Genomic DNA, 15,670 nt, shown 5'->3' with positions numbered 1-15,670 from the left:
CTGGGAGACTAGAACAGAAAGTTGGGGGGGGAGAGGGGTGAGGGGGGAAATAAAATGGAGGTGAGGCGCAAGCAAAAAAACAAAACAAAAAAAACATCCATCCATCCAAAAAAGACACCAAGATGGAAGGCACTTTCTTGCAAAACCTTGAAGGCTTCTGCTCGAAAGCACAAAATATCTGGAAAAGCTGATGAGGACATCTGAACGTGATGCGGGGTGATTCAGAAGCACACTGAATGGTGGCCTCTGATTCACTCCAAATCAAGTTCAGCTGTGCTTCTCTCTCTCTCTGTTTTGATGAATTGAGTTGCCTGTCACAAAACGCGGAGTCAACTTGACTTTGGGATGTTATTGTCTGGCGAGGGCAAGCAAACTCACATGATCATTCCCAGGCTCGCTTCATTTCACGGCATCCATTATGCAGGAAGATAGACTGGATATCCAAGGGGTTCTTCCCTTGCCCCTCTGTGAACTATTTCCTGCACGCACGCACGCACGCTAAGGGTGACGGGGCACGGAAGACCGTAAGGGTCATTTCATGACGCCAAGAAAGAATTTGCAGAGTCATGAGAGTGATTCACTGCTGAAGGGTGGGTGACCTTTTCGCCCACACGGGATGGGCTGTGTGGGACCCGTGGCCTTGGAGGCACAAGACCCCCTCTGGATTGGATTTGGGGGGGGTGATTTATTTATGCTTCATTTCATAGCAGCTACGTGCTGTATTTTATGCTGCAATGTGTGTCTTGAGCTGCACTGGACCACTGCTGGAGTTGGTCAGCAAATGCAATTTTTAGCACATATAGAGTGCGGCCTTTGTCTTGTGTTCTGTATGGAAAAAACTTCATGTCGATTTGATTTGGAAAAAAAGTTTCTGCAGAGCATAAAGAATACTTTGCACAATTTATGGTCTGTCTGCTGGCACAGTGTGTAAACAAATTACTCGAAGGGTTTCTAGAAACTGCAACATCAATGCCAGTTTTGTCAGCAGCCTGTAGCGTGAACCAGCAGGCTTTCGCAAGTCAACGTTAATGTGCGTTGGGTAAGTACTCAACGTGTACTTCCCTTTGTTTTATATTTAGGGTTAAAGAAAACTTTGGTGGGGAGTGGAAAGCTTGAGGGAACTATCAAGCTTTAAGAAAATAAATATAAATATGTTTTCACTCTGGTAGTGTTGTGAAATGTGCTGCTACCAAAGATAGCGCCTCAAACTCAACTTTTTACTGTATTTGTAACTCGAGAACCCCCCCCCCCCCAAAAAAAAAGAAAGAAAAAAATAATCATCGAGTAGTTAGCAATTCTGCCTTGCAGTTCTCAGGCTCTGGGTTGGAATCTGTGTGGAGTGTGCATGTTGCTCCAAAGTTTTTGTGGCTACTCCGCTTTCCACATTCCAAAAATATGCATCTAATATTCTAAATTGTACACAGGTTCGAATGTTAGCGTGAATGGTTGTTCACTCCAAGTCAGCGAGGACAGGCTGCGGCTCACCCTCGAGGTAGATGAGGCCAAGCCCTTCAGAAAATGGATGGATGCAGACATTAGTTTGAATTTTATGTTAAAAACAAAAAACAAAAAAAAGGGGGGGATTTTATCCGCTGCTCTGCCAAAAACTGCCGAAAAGAATGCTGCTATTCATTTTGCAGGCTACCAAAAAAAAAACCCAGAATAAGCACAAAAGACTAAGTATTTTGATCGCTAAACTGTATTTGTGTGTCGACTTGTTTGATTTTGCTCCGTTCTCGAGGTAAATCCAACAATGTTTCGTCCGTAAACCACATAAACAAAGACAGAAAGTACCCGCCCCCTGTTGCAAAGGAAGCAGCGATGTGCAATCACGCGAGGAAACATGGCAGAAATCGTTCAAATCCAGCGTATTTGGGGTGAATCGTTTATATAACGTGGGGGGGGGGGGGGCTAGATATCAACAGCGGCGCTTGTATCGGCCGAGCATTTGTTACTGCAGTATTCGGTGTCCTCTGCACCGTGCAATATTTTACACACGGTAAGGGGGGTGGGGGGAAATAACATGGAAGCGTGTCATAATAAACCAAACATGTACGTCTTACCTTTGTCTTGACTCGCGCAAATGCTTTCCTCCTCTTTGGGATTTGCAACCTGTGTTATGATGGACGTGTTGTCCATGGAAAAGGCGAGATGCGGTGCGCCGTGAGGGGGGCGACACCGTGTTATTCCTCGGCGAACATGACTGTTGAAGCCAGTCGACTACACTTCCCAGGAGGCTTTGCGCTTCGGCCGCTGCATCATGATACCTTCACTTGTGTCGGAGACAAGGACGCCGTTGACTGGAACGTGAACGACATGGAGGGAAGAAACAAACAAAAAAACAAGAGTCGGTCACGAGTGCGCAACTGCCGTGCTTCTTCCACGCGCAATGCGATTGTGTTACCAGGTCGAAACCGAGGTAGCGCTATACGTGCTCCCGCCACCGTGTCAAAACACAACTCCCAGGAAACACCCACCCACTATTACAGGAAGGGAAACCTGCGGCTCGTGGGCCATTTATGCTCATCCTAATATAGAACCTCAGAGGAACTGTTAGAAAAAGCCAAAAAATACGAATACATACAACTATTACACTTATCCCCAGTGAGTTCACTGGGGATTTTTTTTCACTTGAAACAACAGGATTCGCAGCCGACTTTACAAACCAAACGAGGAATCCACGTAAATTAACCGCGGTGTTCCGATTTATGGATTCGGCATGAGCGGTAAACCGAGGACCTCCAGTCGTCGTGCCTCAACATGCAATCGTAGAGACATCTGGTGGACAAAACTCAAACAGCACCCAACTAATTTCCCGAAAAAATAGAAAAAAAGACGTCGAGTTACAGAAAAGAGTGCGAATTTATCTCTTTTTTTGTGGTGGTGGTGGTGGGGTCTTGTTTCCATTTTATTTCAGCAAAAGGGATTCAGATGATGGGTGGCTGTTCATTTGTGGCGAATCTGCGGACGGGTGGCTTAGCTTGATTTGCCCCCCCCCCGCCCCCGTTTCTGTGAGACGAAAGTGCGGGTGATGTATTGCAAAGACATTTACTTGACGTCGCAGCGATTTCATCATTCTCGTCTTCAAGGGTTCCTGGCTGTCCATGCTTGTTCTTCTCCGGGGGGCTGCTGCATCGGCACCGCTGAGGATCATCCCCGACATTCCCTCGCTCTGCTCGGTGCTGCGGGTCCGGTCTGTTCGGTTAGATCGCCTCCGGAACCGGCCCTTTTCCACGTCGGCTCGCCTTTCCAACAGGAACAAGAAAAAGAACCTGTGGCAGGAGCAGCAGCAGCGGCTGGAAGAAGGACGAACAACCATGGACGGCGACATGGAGCAAATCCTCGCCCCTTTGAGGCTCGCGGTCAAGGAACAGGTTCGTTTATGTGCAGGAAAGTCTTTCTGTGCCGACGCCACGTTCGGCTTCAATCAGCACAGCTCAGTCCAGTCAATGAATGGGGCTTCCAACTAGCTCGACGCTGACGCTGGCTAGTCGTCGCAGTGGCGTCTGCGCCCTTGTGCCACGTTTCAGCCGCGGCCGCAGCTGTGGCTTTTTAAACGGGGTGTGGTCCAATCAATCGGCAAGTTCATATTTGTTTAGATTTAAAAATAAAAAGCGCTGGTCTCAACTTTCATGGTTGGTTATTTTATTTATTGGGAGTGTAATACATTTTTTTCCAGCATCAAAACGTACTTTTTTTTTTTTTAATTCATGTGTATGATCATAAAGTGAGTTTCCGTTGCTCCGTTCAGTAAGTTGAAATCACCCCGTGCTGGCGTGGAACTCATTTCAAGTGCGTCATATCACTGAGTAAAGTATAGCTTCATCAAAAGAACCCCTCTTTTTCAAAGGCAGCAGAGTCCTAAAACCAGAAAGTGCCAGCCGTCATACAAGGTCCCACTAAAGCAAGGAAAATAGCTGGTGGTTTTTCGACACGAGGAGAGTGGGGTCAGTCGATCTATTTTGGCGGGGCTCTTCTTCCAGAGTTCCGGGGGGGCAGCGGGAGCAAAGGCGCCGTCTTGCAATTTGCCATCGCAAATGTTTCATTGGCTGAACATCGACGTTTTCCAAGCAGACGGAGGACAACAGCGGACAACTGCTCAGGATATTGACAATCGGCTCGTTCTCGAATTTGATGGCGGGGGACGCTGAAAGTTGGTGCCGTCGTCGGTCTGTGGGCCCTCCCCGCTTCACAGATATGCCCCTTGTCTGTTTTTCAGGGGGATCTCGTTCGCCAAATGAAGCAGGACGGCGCTCCCGACGTGGACGTGACCAAAGCGGTGGCCGAACTGAAAGCGAGGAAGCGGAATTTAGAGGCCAAGGTACAATAGTTGAGCCCTGCTGGCAATCTTGCCCAGGATTCACTGATCAAATTGCCCGCAGGAGCTGGCGTTGCAACCCAAAGATGACATTGTGGACAGGACCAAGATGGAGGACACCCTGAAGAGGCGTTTCTTCTACGACCAGGCCTTCGCCATCTACGGCGGTACGACAAAGCTCGCTCGATGCGCGTCGACAGACGCGGTTGACTGCGTCTTCATCCTCCTCAGGTGTGAGCGGCCTGTACGACTTTGGGCCGGTGGGCTGCGCCCTGAAGAACAACATCTTGCAGGCGTGGAGGCAGCACTTCATCCAGGAGGAGCAGATCCTGGAGATCGACTGCACCATGCTCACCCCCGAGCCCGTCCTCAAGTGAGCCAAAAACGACACGTGTGTGTGTGTGTGTGTGTGTGTGTGTGTGTGGGTTTTTTTTTTTTTTTTTTTTGCTGCCTGGTGGTTCCTACAGTCAGCTCCCAAGTGCTGGACGGTGGGTTATTTTTGACAGGCGCACATGGACTCTGCAATTTCATGCGTGGGAGCTGTCATTATCGCAGACTTCCACAGCCCGGTTGTAGATACACTCTTTAAAAGTGATGGCGTATCGAATGTCACAGCACCTGGAGACGTGTTCACCATTTCTTTGTTTGTGTCAACAGGACATCGGGACATGTTGACAAGTTTGCTGACTACATGGTGAAAGATGTCAAGAATGGCGAGTGCTTCAGGGCAGACCATCGCCTCAAGGGTACCTCGACTTATGTTTTTTTTTAAAGATACAAGGTCACTGAGCATTTTTTTTTTTTTTTTAAACGCCACGTTATGCAATTGTACTTAATTGGCCCTAAATGAAAGTCTGCTAGCTCAATGTTGTCGTGCAGCGCAAGACTCTGTCGACAGGCTAACGAGATGAGCGTATTCTCTCTCCTCTGTGAAAAATGACTGCTATTACTGCAGCTTACTGTGTCACTCCCTTGTGACCGCGGCTCAAAAAAAAAAAAAAAACACATTTGGGGATTTTTGATTGCCGATTGCAAAGGGAAAGATGCACAGACTGCGATGAAACCTCCTTCAACCCTAAATGCCGATGTAAAAACGGCGCGTGCTTGCTTACTGTGTCGGCAGAATTGGATTCACTGATCATTTTCTTCTGCAGCGCATCTGCAGAAGATGATGGCCGACAAGAAGTGTACTGCAGAGAAGAAGGCTGAGATGGAGGACGTCATCACGCAGGTGACTGAAGGGGGGGGGGGGGGGGGAAGGGGATCTACTTTGGACACGCTGATTAAGGTTGTATTCGACAGATGGACAACTACACGCAGCAAGAGTTGAGCGACCTTTTCGTCACGTACAGCGTCAAGTCTCCCACCACGGGAAATGACCTCACGGCGCCCATCGCCTTCAACCTCATGTTCCAGACCTCCATCGGACCAGGGGGGAACATGCCAGGGTGAGGAAGGAAGGGAAGGGAAAAGCCCACGATGCTCAGTGTAAATGTGGTCTGATGACGCTGGTCTCCACGCGCAGCTATCTGAGGCCTGAAACGGCTCAGGGAATCTTCCTCAACTTCAAGCGACTGCTGGAGTTCAACCAGGGAAAGCTCCCCTTTGCTGCCGCTCAGATCGGAAACTCCTTCAGGAATGAGATCTCGCCTCGCTCCGGACTCATCCGTGTCAGGTGGGGGCGGGGTGGGGAGGGTATTGCCGCTTCGTTTTTACGAAACCTTTCCAAAGGTTCTTTGGTCCCTCCCTTCAAGTTACAGGTCGGACTTATTTTGGAAAAAACGGAAATGGGATCTGTTGCATTTGCAGGGCTGTGTACATGAAAGGGTATCAAAGATGAGGTTAGATCTGGTACTGATTGAAAGGAACTATTTTTTTTTTTCCTCTCCCCTTTCTCGGAACGGGTAAACGTACCTTGGATCAGATGGTACACGTCTTCACGTTTGTGCCTTCCCCGACAGAGAGTTCACCATGGCCGAGATCGAGCACTTTGTGGACCCCGGCGAGAAGGTGCACCCCAAGTTCTCCAACGTGGCCGACCTGGACATCCTGCTGTACTCCTCCGGGGCTCAGACCAGCGGCCAGTCGGCGCACGCCATGAGGCTCGGGGATGCCGTGGAGCAGGTGGGGGAGCCCTTGACTACGGCGGACGGGTCGTCTGTCGTTTGTCCCGCGACCGCCACCGTCCTCTAGAGTGGGAGAAGAGAATCGGCAGCTGTCTCCTGGCATACACTGTCAATATTTGTCCATCAAAAATGTGCGAGAGTGCCAAAAGCGCAGATTTCTTGGGAGTATTGATGAAGGACTTAATCGTTTTCGGGTGGAATTTTGTCCGGTGGTCGTAGCGAATGCGTCAAAGGCTGTGAGTCAGCGTTTGGTCCGCGAACGACTTCAATTGAAGCGGCTCAACAAAACGGAATCGTGGCATCGAAGCACCGAGGAAGTGCAAGACTTGGCCGTTCGGCACGGCCGCTCAGCAGGAAATGGCACCGAATTTGCGCCTTCTTGTCTCGCAGGGGGTGATCAATAATTCGGTTCTGGGCTATTTCATCGGAAGGATCTACCTCTATCTCACCAAAGTGGGAATAGCCAAAGACAAGCTCCGCTTCCGCCAGCACATGGACAACGAGATGGCCCACTACGCCTGCGACTGCTGGGACGCCGAAACCAAAACCTCCTACGTAGGTCTCCGCTCGCGCGCGCTCTCCCGTCATCACGCCGGCGCTGATCGTAGCCTTTGCGGCTCGCAGGGTTGGATCGAGATCGTGGGCTGCGCCGACCGCTCCTGCTTCGACCTGAAGTGCCACGCCCAAGCCACCAAGGTGCCCCTGGTGGCCGAGAAGCCGCTGAAAGAACCCATATCCTTCCGCGACGCCTGCCTCCTCGCCCGCCACCCCTCTCGGCAAAGGCTCCTTCCTTAACGTGGCCGCACAAAGTGGTGAACGTGGTCCACTTGGAGCCCAACAAAGGCGCCATCGGCAAGGCCTACAAGAAGGACGCCAAGATCATCATCGAGTACCTGGCGGCGTGCGACGAATGCCGCGTGGCCGAGAAGGAGCGGCTCCTCGACCGCAGCGGGTGAGTGGGCGAAGCGCGGCGACCCCGGCGCCTCCGGGGTCACTGAGCGCCGAGAGTCCCTTTTCAACCCCGCAGAGAGTTTGCCGTCGAGCTGGAGGGAAAGACTTTCAAACTGACCAAAGACATGGTGGCCGTCAAGCGATTCCAGAAGACGCTACACGGTGAGATCGGAGCCTGCCGGGGTGGGAGCCGCGCAAGGGGGCGCGCGCGCCTCACCCGTCTCCTTTTCCGCAGTGGAGGAAGTGGTGCCCAACGTCATTGAGCCGTCATTTGGGATCGGCAGGATCATGTACAGCATCTTTGAGCACACCTTCCGCGTCAGGGAGGGCGACGAGCAAAGGACGGTGAGTACGGCCAAAACCCGCCCTAGGCCGGACACTACAAAATAGACCCATGACAAAGCGTAGCCTGGTAGCGTGACGGGAACATCAAACATTTTCCGTTCCTTTCGCCTCTTACATGATTGGTCAATGACAAAATATGCATGGATGGAATGAGTCAACTTAAAAAAAAAAGTGGCGGCTGTATCTAACACCTTTGTATTACTTTTGGGTTAGGGTTCCTTACTAAAATGAAGAACGAATCGTTTAAAAAAAGAATTGAGCTTTTTCGTGGGCCATTTGAACTGAAACAAGCTCTCGTCTCTCTTGTGACCCTCCACCGCCAGTTCTTCAGTTTCCCAGCAACAGTTGCGCCATACAAGTGCTCTATTCTGCCTCTGAGTCAAAACCAGGAATTTGTGCCCTTCGTTAAAGAGCTCTGTAAGTATGACACTTGTAAATACAGTTTTCTATTTTTTTCCTTGACAGCCAACCATCCCTTAATCAAAAAATAGCGACTTTATGGCCATTAAAGCAGGCTTCCAAAAGTGGGCATGTGTACACACATTAACTTATAAAGTAATCGTTTCAGATTGGCATTAGGATGATTTATGATCGGCTGATACGAGGTATTATCGGCCAATGTTTTTTTTTGGTTTTTTAACATTTGTATTGTCATTTTAAACATTGCCCCCCAAAGTCATCGGTTGCTTTTTCACAATGTTTCTCTCTGTTGTGAAGTTAAATGCTAAATGACAGTTTTGTAAAACAGTCAAAGGTTTCACCCGTATTTCCTCTTTATCGATGCGTGAAGGGACCCAAACACTCGTTATTTTATTCATGATCTATCGATATATTTTGAATTAGCCAAATTTTCTTCTGCCAAATATTGGAATTGCTTGACATTGATTGGGCAGTTGGTCTTCAATTTCATTTCCCCCGGAAGCGTGTTGCATTGAACTTGCCTTGAAGCCGTCGATCCGCCGCCCCTGCTCACACCTCTCCTCTCGTCTCGTCTCCTCTCAGCCGAGGCCATGACTCGAAACGGCGTTTCCCACAAGGTGGACGACTCCGCAGGGTCCATCGGGAGGCGCTACGCCCGGACGGACGAAGTCGGCGTGGCGTTCGGCATCACCGTCGACTTTGACACCGTCAACAAGACGCCGCACACCGCCACCCTGAGGGACCGAGACTCTATGAGGCAGATCCGAGCCGAGGTCCGGTCCCGTCCTGTCCCGTCCCGTCCTCCGGACGAGTCCGTGTCTCTTACTAAGCGCGCTCTGCCTCTCCTCAGGTGAGCGAGCTGCCAGTGATCATTCGGGATTTGGCCAACGGGTCTCTGACCTGGGCGGAAGTGGAGAGCAAGTATCCCGCCTTTGAAGGACAGGAGACCAGCAAGAGGGACGCGGCCGAGGAGTGAAGTCCTCCTTTCTCTCTTCCGCCTGCAGGGGGTGGGGGGAATCAATCAATCAATCAATCAATACAGTTCATAGACTTTTGTTGCATTCGCATCATCAAAAGAACAGCACGATGATCACGTCCACAAGGAGGCGCTGCATTTCAACAATGTATGTTTTTCAAAAGGGAGAAACTGGCAGCGGAAGGAGGCGTACCACTTTTCAGATACTGAACGCTCTCAATAAAAACCGCCAGCACTTACTGGACACGGCATCCCACCTGCACCGTTCTCATTTGTTGTCGCAGTTGTTTATTCGGTTCTCTCGGGCAAAGACGGCACTTGAAGGCTGAAGTTCAAACCCACGACTGCAGATGTGTCAATCGCACGAGATGTGTGCACAAGAGCTACTCGACAAGAGCTTTTGGCCTTCGGTCGTGTCGTACGGCGATACAGAAACATACTCTGAAAACTTTGGTCCAAAATGACAAATTTGATGACGATTACGGTTTGAATTTAATCCGTGGAAATGTCTAATTCCTGCGGTGGAGTCCTGTTTTGAACACCCAATTTGTGCAAAGCGCTCGGGCGGGGCCCCGCGAGCAGGTCACCGGGGCACATTCTTCCAAACGGGCCGGTGCGTACGGAGCCCGGTTTGGCTGATGCAACTCCAAGCCTCGGTTTCAGAAAAGGGGGGGGGGGGCAAGCGAGACGGGGAGGGACAAGCCGGCAGCGAGGAGAAAACATCCATACGGCTGGGAGGTAGCAGGGGAGAGCGCAAACTGGCAAGCGGCTTGACTCGGCGCTCTGGGACGTGGCAACATGGAAGCAGCTTTGGCACCTTTGCGGGAGGCGGTGCGCCAGCAGGTGAGTTCCCAGCTCAGGCCGTGGCTCCTTGGACCTTTCAACCCAAAACGGGGCTTTCTGTGGACATATTGCATGGTGATTTTTTTCTTTTCTTTTTTTGACCCATTACGCCTTGAGGTAAGCCCAGGGGTGCGAGTCCTTGCATCGTCGTAGCGCTTTGCACAGATGGGCATGTCAACATAGTCGTTGCGCGGGAAATAATTGCGCTTTCAAAGCCGCAGCGCTTGCTTGCGGCCGCGTTGCGGAGGCTTGCGCGAAGCACATCCGAGTGGTCTCGTGAACGACGCGTGCTCTTGACATCGAGCCGCCTTGCCTCAACTTGCCCACCTTTGAGTCAGCGGACCCAAGTTCCAAAAGTGACGAGCTCCAAAGCTTCCCAAGTCAGCGGCTCCCATTCAGCCATTCACAGAAGCTTACGTTTTGAAAACGGGCACCGGGCCGGCGCACTACTCGCACGCCGTCCGCTGCGAGCCCCTTTCATTTGGGAGGGGAGGGGGGGCGGGGCATGGCATGTCTCCTTTTCCACCAGTGTCATTTCTAAGGTCGGGGTGTCAACCTTCAGGGCGACTTGGTGGCCCAGCTGAAGGCGCAAGGAGCTCCAGAGCTGGAGGCGAACCGGGCTGTCGCCGAGCTGAAAGCCCGCAAGAGAACTCTGGAACTGAAGGTACAACTTTGCGGCCGGCTCTCGCTTCGGCTCCCTCTCCGCCAACGCGGCCGTCCTCTCGCTACCCTCCGCCGGTGCGCTTGCAGGAGCTGTCCTTGCGCCCTCAAGAGGAGGTCGTTGACAGGCTCAAGCTGGACGACACGCTCAAGAGGAGGTTCTTCTACGATCAGTCTTTCGCCATCTATGGAGGTAGGCGCAAAGCATTTCAGAGCGAGCCCTCCCGACGGGCTTCTTGCCTTCTGGCTGAGAGCGGGCCACTTCCTGTTTCTTGGGGCTCAGTGTTCATCCGTGTTTTTCGAGGAATATTTGGCTTTTGATTGGCTGTCAATTCTAGGTGGAGATTTGCGAATTTGCCGGGGACGGGGCGGCCCGCGGGGCATCTTTACGCCATCTGAATTTTTGGGGCCGGCCATTTCGCCATTATGGCGTATCGGCCGATTTGATCAGATGTCAAGTCTAATCTATCCATACGGTGATGAATGATCGTGAAAACAGACATACCATTTTGGCGTCTTGTTTCAGGTGTGAGCGGCCTGTACGACTTTGGGCCGGTGGGCTGCGCCCTGAAGAACAACATCTTGCAGGCGTGGAGGCAGCACTTCATCCAGGAGGAGCAGATCCTGGAGATCGACTGCACCATGCTCACCCCCGAGCCCGTCCTCAAGTGAGCGCGGCGTCCCACCACCCCCTCCTTCCAAAACAAAAAAAAATCTTCCTGAATTCATTTTCTCAATCAGGACATCGGGCCATGTGGACAAGTTTGCTGATTACATGGTGAAGGACGCCAAGACGGGAGAATGCTTTCGTGCCGATCACCTCCTCAAAGGTGATGATGTCACCCCCCCCCATTTTACAACAAGCACCCGACGACAGGTTTTTGCCTGTCTGTCACACATCTGGATGACAGGTGGGGCTGCAATTGGCATTCCTCGGAGGTCTCGCTCGTCTTTCTGGTGCGCCGCCATCATTTGAAGCCCGTTTGACTTCTTTAGCCCGCCGCTTGATTTCACAAAGAACTTTTGTTCGTTCCAAGCAAACCGCTGCGCAATCTGTCAAATGGGGGCCTTTTGTTGTTCTGGCCTGACAATGACTCGGGAGTTATTTGGTTGAGCGACTGGCCGATCAAAGCTCACATTTTGAAAAATCCTGATCTCTTTTCAACTCGTCGTCATCAAAACAGTAACGTGGATCGAATCGGTCAAACGGAGGCGACTGTACCCGCTTGGATTGTTGGATGTCTCTTGCACCCGTCGGGCGTCGCGTTGGGGAATACGATGGAACTCGAACCTTCCATCTCCTCCGGCCGATTCAGAGAAGAATGTGATGTCATCGCCCTCCGGCATCCAAGCTCATCTTTCCTATTGAAAGAAAAAAAAAGAAAACAACACAAAGTCCATAATTCATGAACTATACGAGTTCTCTTTCAGGTATTTTCTTGTTTGAATGTTGAATGAAAACCCAACTTTTTAAAGTACCTGTCGAGAACATCCTCTACAAAACCCCCCCAAAAAGTGCCTTTTGCGTTCGCGGGCCAGTTGAACCGTCGCGTTCAGAAGCACGACGTAAATCGGACCTCGTCCTCCTCGGCAAATGCGACGGCCGCATTCTTTGAAGGCGCGTGAAGAGCGTGCGTCGAATTTGACCGGATGGCCGCTGTCCGCAGCCCACCTGAAGAAGGCGATGTCCGACGGGACGTGCTCCCCCGAGGAAGCGGCGGAGATGGAGGACGTGATCACTCAGGTGGGTTTGTGCGCGTCAGATGGCGAAGGCGACGGCGTGCCAATCCTGTCCCCGCCCCGCCCCGCCCTCTTGTGCGCCAGATGGACAACTACACCCGGCAGGAGTTGGGCCAACTCTTTGTCAAGTACAAGGTCAAGTCTCCCTCGTCGGGGAACGAGCTGACCCCTCCCATCTCCTTCAACCTCATGTTCCAGACCTCCATCGGGCCAGGAGGCAACACCCCCGGGTACGACCGCCGCTCTTATGACAGTCGGATAATACTAATACGACGGCGACTATAGATGCTATCGCTTCGGCTACAACCGCTCCAGAAATACAGTTGGGTTGAGTCGTCCGAATACCACCGCCGCCACTCTACGACAATTTGCGCTTGCTACTGTGCCGAGCAACGCGACTCCTACTTGGTAGCGATAGCTCTCACGGCGGTTACTTTGAGTCCCCAAATAGGATGAATCCCGGCTCGGCGGCGGCTGACTGTCGATACTCTGCAAATGTGTGGGCAGCTATCTGAGGCCAGAAACGGCTCAGGGCATGTTCCTCAACTTCAAGCGACTGCTAGAGTTCAACCAGGGAAAACTGCCCTTTGGCGCCGCCCAGATCGGCAACTCCTTCCGAAACGAGATCTCGCCTCGCTCCGGCCTCATCCGCGTCAGGTGCGAAGACGGCGCGCGCTCCCTTTCGCCTTCAGTTGGGCTTTGTGGGCGTTAAACTTGTCCAAACATTACAGAGAGTTCACCATGGCCGAGATCGAGCACTTTGTGGACCCCGGCGAGAAGGTGCACCCCAAGTTCTCCAACGTGGCCGACCTGGACATCCTGCTGTACTCCTCCGGGGCTCAGACCAGCGGCCAGTCGGCGCACGCCATGAGGCTCGGGGATGCCGTGGAGCAGGTGGGGAACGTCAAACTCTCGGTTTTTACCGACCCCGATGGCCTCGCTTGTGGCAAAGGAGAGTCATTGTCCAGGGGGACGCTTTTCAGCAATTTCTCGCTTTTTTTTTTTTTTCCCCAAGCCGGCGAGAAGAGCAGACACTCGCGCGCGAGCTCTCTGAAGTCGAGCGCCAGGCCCCGCCTCCGTTTTAGCTTTGCTAGCCTTCAAACGCAGCCTTCTCCCCACGCAGGGCATCATCGACAACTCCGTGCTGGGCTACTTCATCGGCAGGATCTACTTGTACCTGCTCAAAGTGGGTCTGCGCAAGGACAAAGTGCGCTTCCGCCAGCACATGGAGAACGAGATGGCCCACTACGCCTGCGACTGCTGGGACGCCGAGGCCAAAACCTCCTACGTGAGTCGCCGTCGCCGCCCCGCCCGCTTCCGACCCCGCCGGCCGCTCTTTCAGCACGCCACGTCCTCCTTCAGGGTTGGATCGAGATCGTGGGCTGCGCCGACCGCTCCTGTTACGACCTCTCGTGTCACTCCCGTGCCACCAAGGTGCCCCTGGTGGCCGAGAAGCCGCTCAAAGAACCCATATCCTGGGAACTCGGCCTTTCGGCGAGTCGTAACCCGATGCGGGCAAAACTCCTTTGCACATCTTCCAAGACTTGGTGCTCGATACCGCACCGGCGTGGAAAGGGGAGTTCGCAACATTGCCGGAAAGCTTCCGCCTGAATGTACCAACGCCTTCTTGCAATCTGCCGCGAGCAGATGCGGAACTTGACGTCGTCCTTCATATGTTTTCTGTCATCCGTGGTGGGTGCTGCCGTTTCGGTTAGCGACAGAATTCAGACGCAGCGGCGAATCGCGTCCCTCGGACGTTGTAAAGAGAGAGAGAAAAACTGATGCGATGCGTGTAGTTGCTCATTTGGAATTGGGCGCCCGCAGCCTCAGAGGGAGCGCGGCCTTCGGTGAAACGACCGTCTTCCCTCGGCAGCGCGCTGTGCTTTTTCCTTGACTCATCCACACAAGGTAGTCAACGTCGTGAAGTTCGAGCCCAACAGGGGCGCCATCGGAGCGGCGTACAAAAAAGACGCCAAGCTGATCTTCGACTACCTGGACGCGTGCGACGAATGCTTCATCGGCGACGGGGAGAAGCGTCTCAACGAAAGCGGGTAATTGCTCTTTCTTCAGGCCAACGCTGTCCGGTCTGCGGGGGGCCGGTGAAAAAAAACAATTGCCATATCGCGGCCGCCCAAGCGTGCACACCCGCAGTGCCAAAGAAGCGTGCGTATTCAGAATGAAGCAACGCCACTCATGGTGACGCGAGCGAGCGTGCGCACAGCATCCAACAGCGCACAACCTTTGCGCTTTTGTCACAAAGCCATCCCAAGAAGCCCCCCCGCGAGAACAGCTGGACTTCGGAGGTGGCACGTGATGCGAGCCCACCCCCCACTTAACATGACTTTTAATTGGCTAGTTGGGCTGTACGCACAAGATCGCACTTTCATTCTCCTTCGCCTTGATTGTGTTGTTTTTCCAGTCAAGTTGGACAGATGCTCCCAAAGTTTTGAAAGGAAAAAAAAAAAGGGGAGGGGTGTTGTCTTTTGCTATCCACCTCATGCAGAGAATTCAGCGTGTCAACGGAGGGCAAAACGTTCAAGCTTTCCACAGACATGGTCGCCGTCAGGAGATTCCAGAAAACGTTACACGGTCGGTTAAAAAAGAAAAAAAAAAGCCTCAATTCCGATTTCCCGTGGCAGCGTTCCGCTCTCAATGCCGGTTTGCCCGCAGTTGAGGAGATCGTCCCCAATGTCATCGAGCCGTCCTTCGGCATCGGCAGAATCATGTACTGCATCTTTGAGCACTGCTTCCACGCGCGGCAGGGAGATGAACAGAGGACGGTAAGGACCACAATGGGGGGGGGGGGGGGTGTTCCTCTCCATCGATTGCTTGTTTGGATTCAGCGTGATCGATTTGCTTTGCAGTATTTCAGTTTTCCGGCCACCGTGTCCCCGTACAAATGCTGCATCCTTCCTCTGAGCCAAAACCAAGACTTCACACCCTTTGTCCAACAACTCTGTGAGTTGTCCGCTTTCTCGCACGCACGCAAGTGACAAATTGAAATCAGGTCGATTCAAGCAAAGCTGATGAAAACATCAATATGCATAAATTCCATCAAATTAGTTTAAAAAAAAAAAAAAAGCTATTTTGTCATCATTGGAATAAAAATGAAGACCGACAATTCAAATAAAATATTCGATTTTGAAAAATGAATTTGGTTTAATCAAAAAGTATTATCCCAAAGAATCAAGTAAATACATTCATTAAAAAAAAAAAGCTTATATGACATTCTAAATACAATAAGGCTGAGATGATATCATGTAAGATCATAAATTGACCTCAACAAAATCA

The 15,670-nt window shown here is 51.9% G+C and overlaps 3 protein-coding genes across 7 annotated transcripts in view; 2 read left to right on the top strand and 1 right to left on the bottom strand.

The window, feature by feature from the left end:
- The window catches only part of ctdspla (CTD (carboxy-terminal domain, RNA polymerase II, polypeptide A) small phosphatase-like a), a 20,549-nt gene extending 17,434 nt beyond the window's left edge, over nt 1–3,115 (bottom strand). The window contains exons 1-2 of one of the 5 annotated variants that reach the window (XM_019890041.1): nt 3,053–3,115; nt 2,064–2,300 (exon numbers count right to left, since the gene is read on the bottom strand). In XM_019890041.1, the coding sequence (XP_019745600.1) occupies nt 2,064–2,139 (76 nt within the window). In that variant the 5' untranslated portion in view covers nt 2,140–2,300; nt 3,053–3,115. The remainder of the gene's footprint in view (nt 1–2,063; nt 2,301–3,052) is intronic. The other 4 variants (XM_019890042.1, XM_019890040.1, XM_019890038.1 and 1 more) reach the window with 4 other exon arrangements.
- On the top strand, nt 3,051–9,392 carry LOC109527856 (glycine--tRNA ligase). Its single transcript, XM_019890000.1, has 17 exons — nt 3,051–3,374; nt 4,220–4,321; nt 4,383–4,485; nt 4,550–4,691; nt 4,976–5,064; nt 5,473–5,549; nt 5,621–5,766; nt 5,844–5,993; nt 6,280–6,442; nt 6,835–6,999; nt 7,069–7,176; nt 7,251–7,396; nt 7,472–7,557; nt 7,631–7,740; nt 8,064–8,157; nt 8,743–8,933; nt 9,011–9,392. The coding sequence occupies exons 1-17, from the start codon at nt 3,105–3,107 to the stop codon at nt 9,134–9,136; spliced, it is 2,268 nt and encodes a 755-aa protein (XP_019745559.1). The 5' UTR covers nt 3,051–3,104; the 3' UTR covers nt 9,137–9,392.
- Nucleotides 9,393–9,846: 454 nt separating this feature from the next.
- LOC109527859 (glycine--tRNA ligase-like) overlaps nt 9,847–15,670 on the top strand; it is a 9,649-nt gene continuing 3,825 nt past the window's right edge. The window contains exons 1-15 of the mRNA XM_019890005.1: nt 9,847–9,979; nt 10,542–10,643; nt 10,730–10,832; nt 11,166–11,307; nt 11,381–11,469; nt 12,307–12,383; nt 12,464–12,609; nt 12,887–13,036; nt 13,111–13,273; nt 13,503–13,667; nt 13,742–13,849; nt 14,285–14,430; nt 14,883–14,968; nt 15,050–15,159; nt 15,244–15,337. Coding sequence (XP_019745564.1) covers nt 9,935–9,979; nt 10,542–10,643; nt 10,730–10,832; nt 11,166–11,307; nt 11,381–11,469; nt 12,307–12,383; nt 12,464–12,609; nt 12,887–13,036; nt 13,111–13,273; nt 13,503–13,667; nt 13,742–13,849; nt 14,285–14,430; nt 14,883–14,968; nt 15,050–15,159; nt 15,244–15,337 — 1,726 coding nt within the window. The 5' untranslated portion in view covers nt 9,847–9,934. The remainder of the gene's footprint in view (nt 9,980–10,541; nt 10,644–10,729; nt 10,833–11,165; nt 11,308–11,380; nt 11,470–12,306; nt 12,384–12,463; nt 12,610–12,886; nt 13,037–13,110; nt 13,274–13,502; nt 13,668–13,741; nt 13,850–14,284; nt 14,431–14,882; nt 14,969–15,049; nt 15,160–15,243; nt 15,338–15,670) is intronic.

Source organism: Hippocampus comes, unplaced genomic scaffold (genome assembly GCF_001891065.2).
Source record: "Hippocampus comes isolate QL1 unplaced genomic scaffold, H_comes_QL1_v1.1 scaffold185, whole genome shotgun sequence".
Lineage (NCBI taxonomy): Eukaryota > Metazoa > Chordata > Actinopteri > Syngnathiformes > Syngnathidae > Hippocampus > Hippocampus comes.
The sequence above is the reverse complement of the archived record's forward strand: the minus strand, read 5'-3'. Positions and strand labels throughout refer to the sequence as shown.

Excerpts from the sequence above, each read along its gene's own strand:
- LOC109527856 (XM_019890000.1), top strand. The coding sequence starts at position 3,105 with ATGCTTGTTCTTCTCCGGGGGGCTGCTGCATCGGCACCGCTGAGGATC. Across the intron at positions 4,322-4,382 it reads AGCGGAATTTAGAGGCCAAG|GAGCTGGCGTTGCAACCCAA; the intron begins GTACAATAGTTG and ends AATTGCCCGCAG. Across the intron at positions 7,558-7,630 it reads ATTCCAGAAGACGCTACACG|TGGAGGAAGTGGTGCCCAAC; the intron begins GTGAGATCGGAG and ends CCTTTTCCGCAG.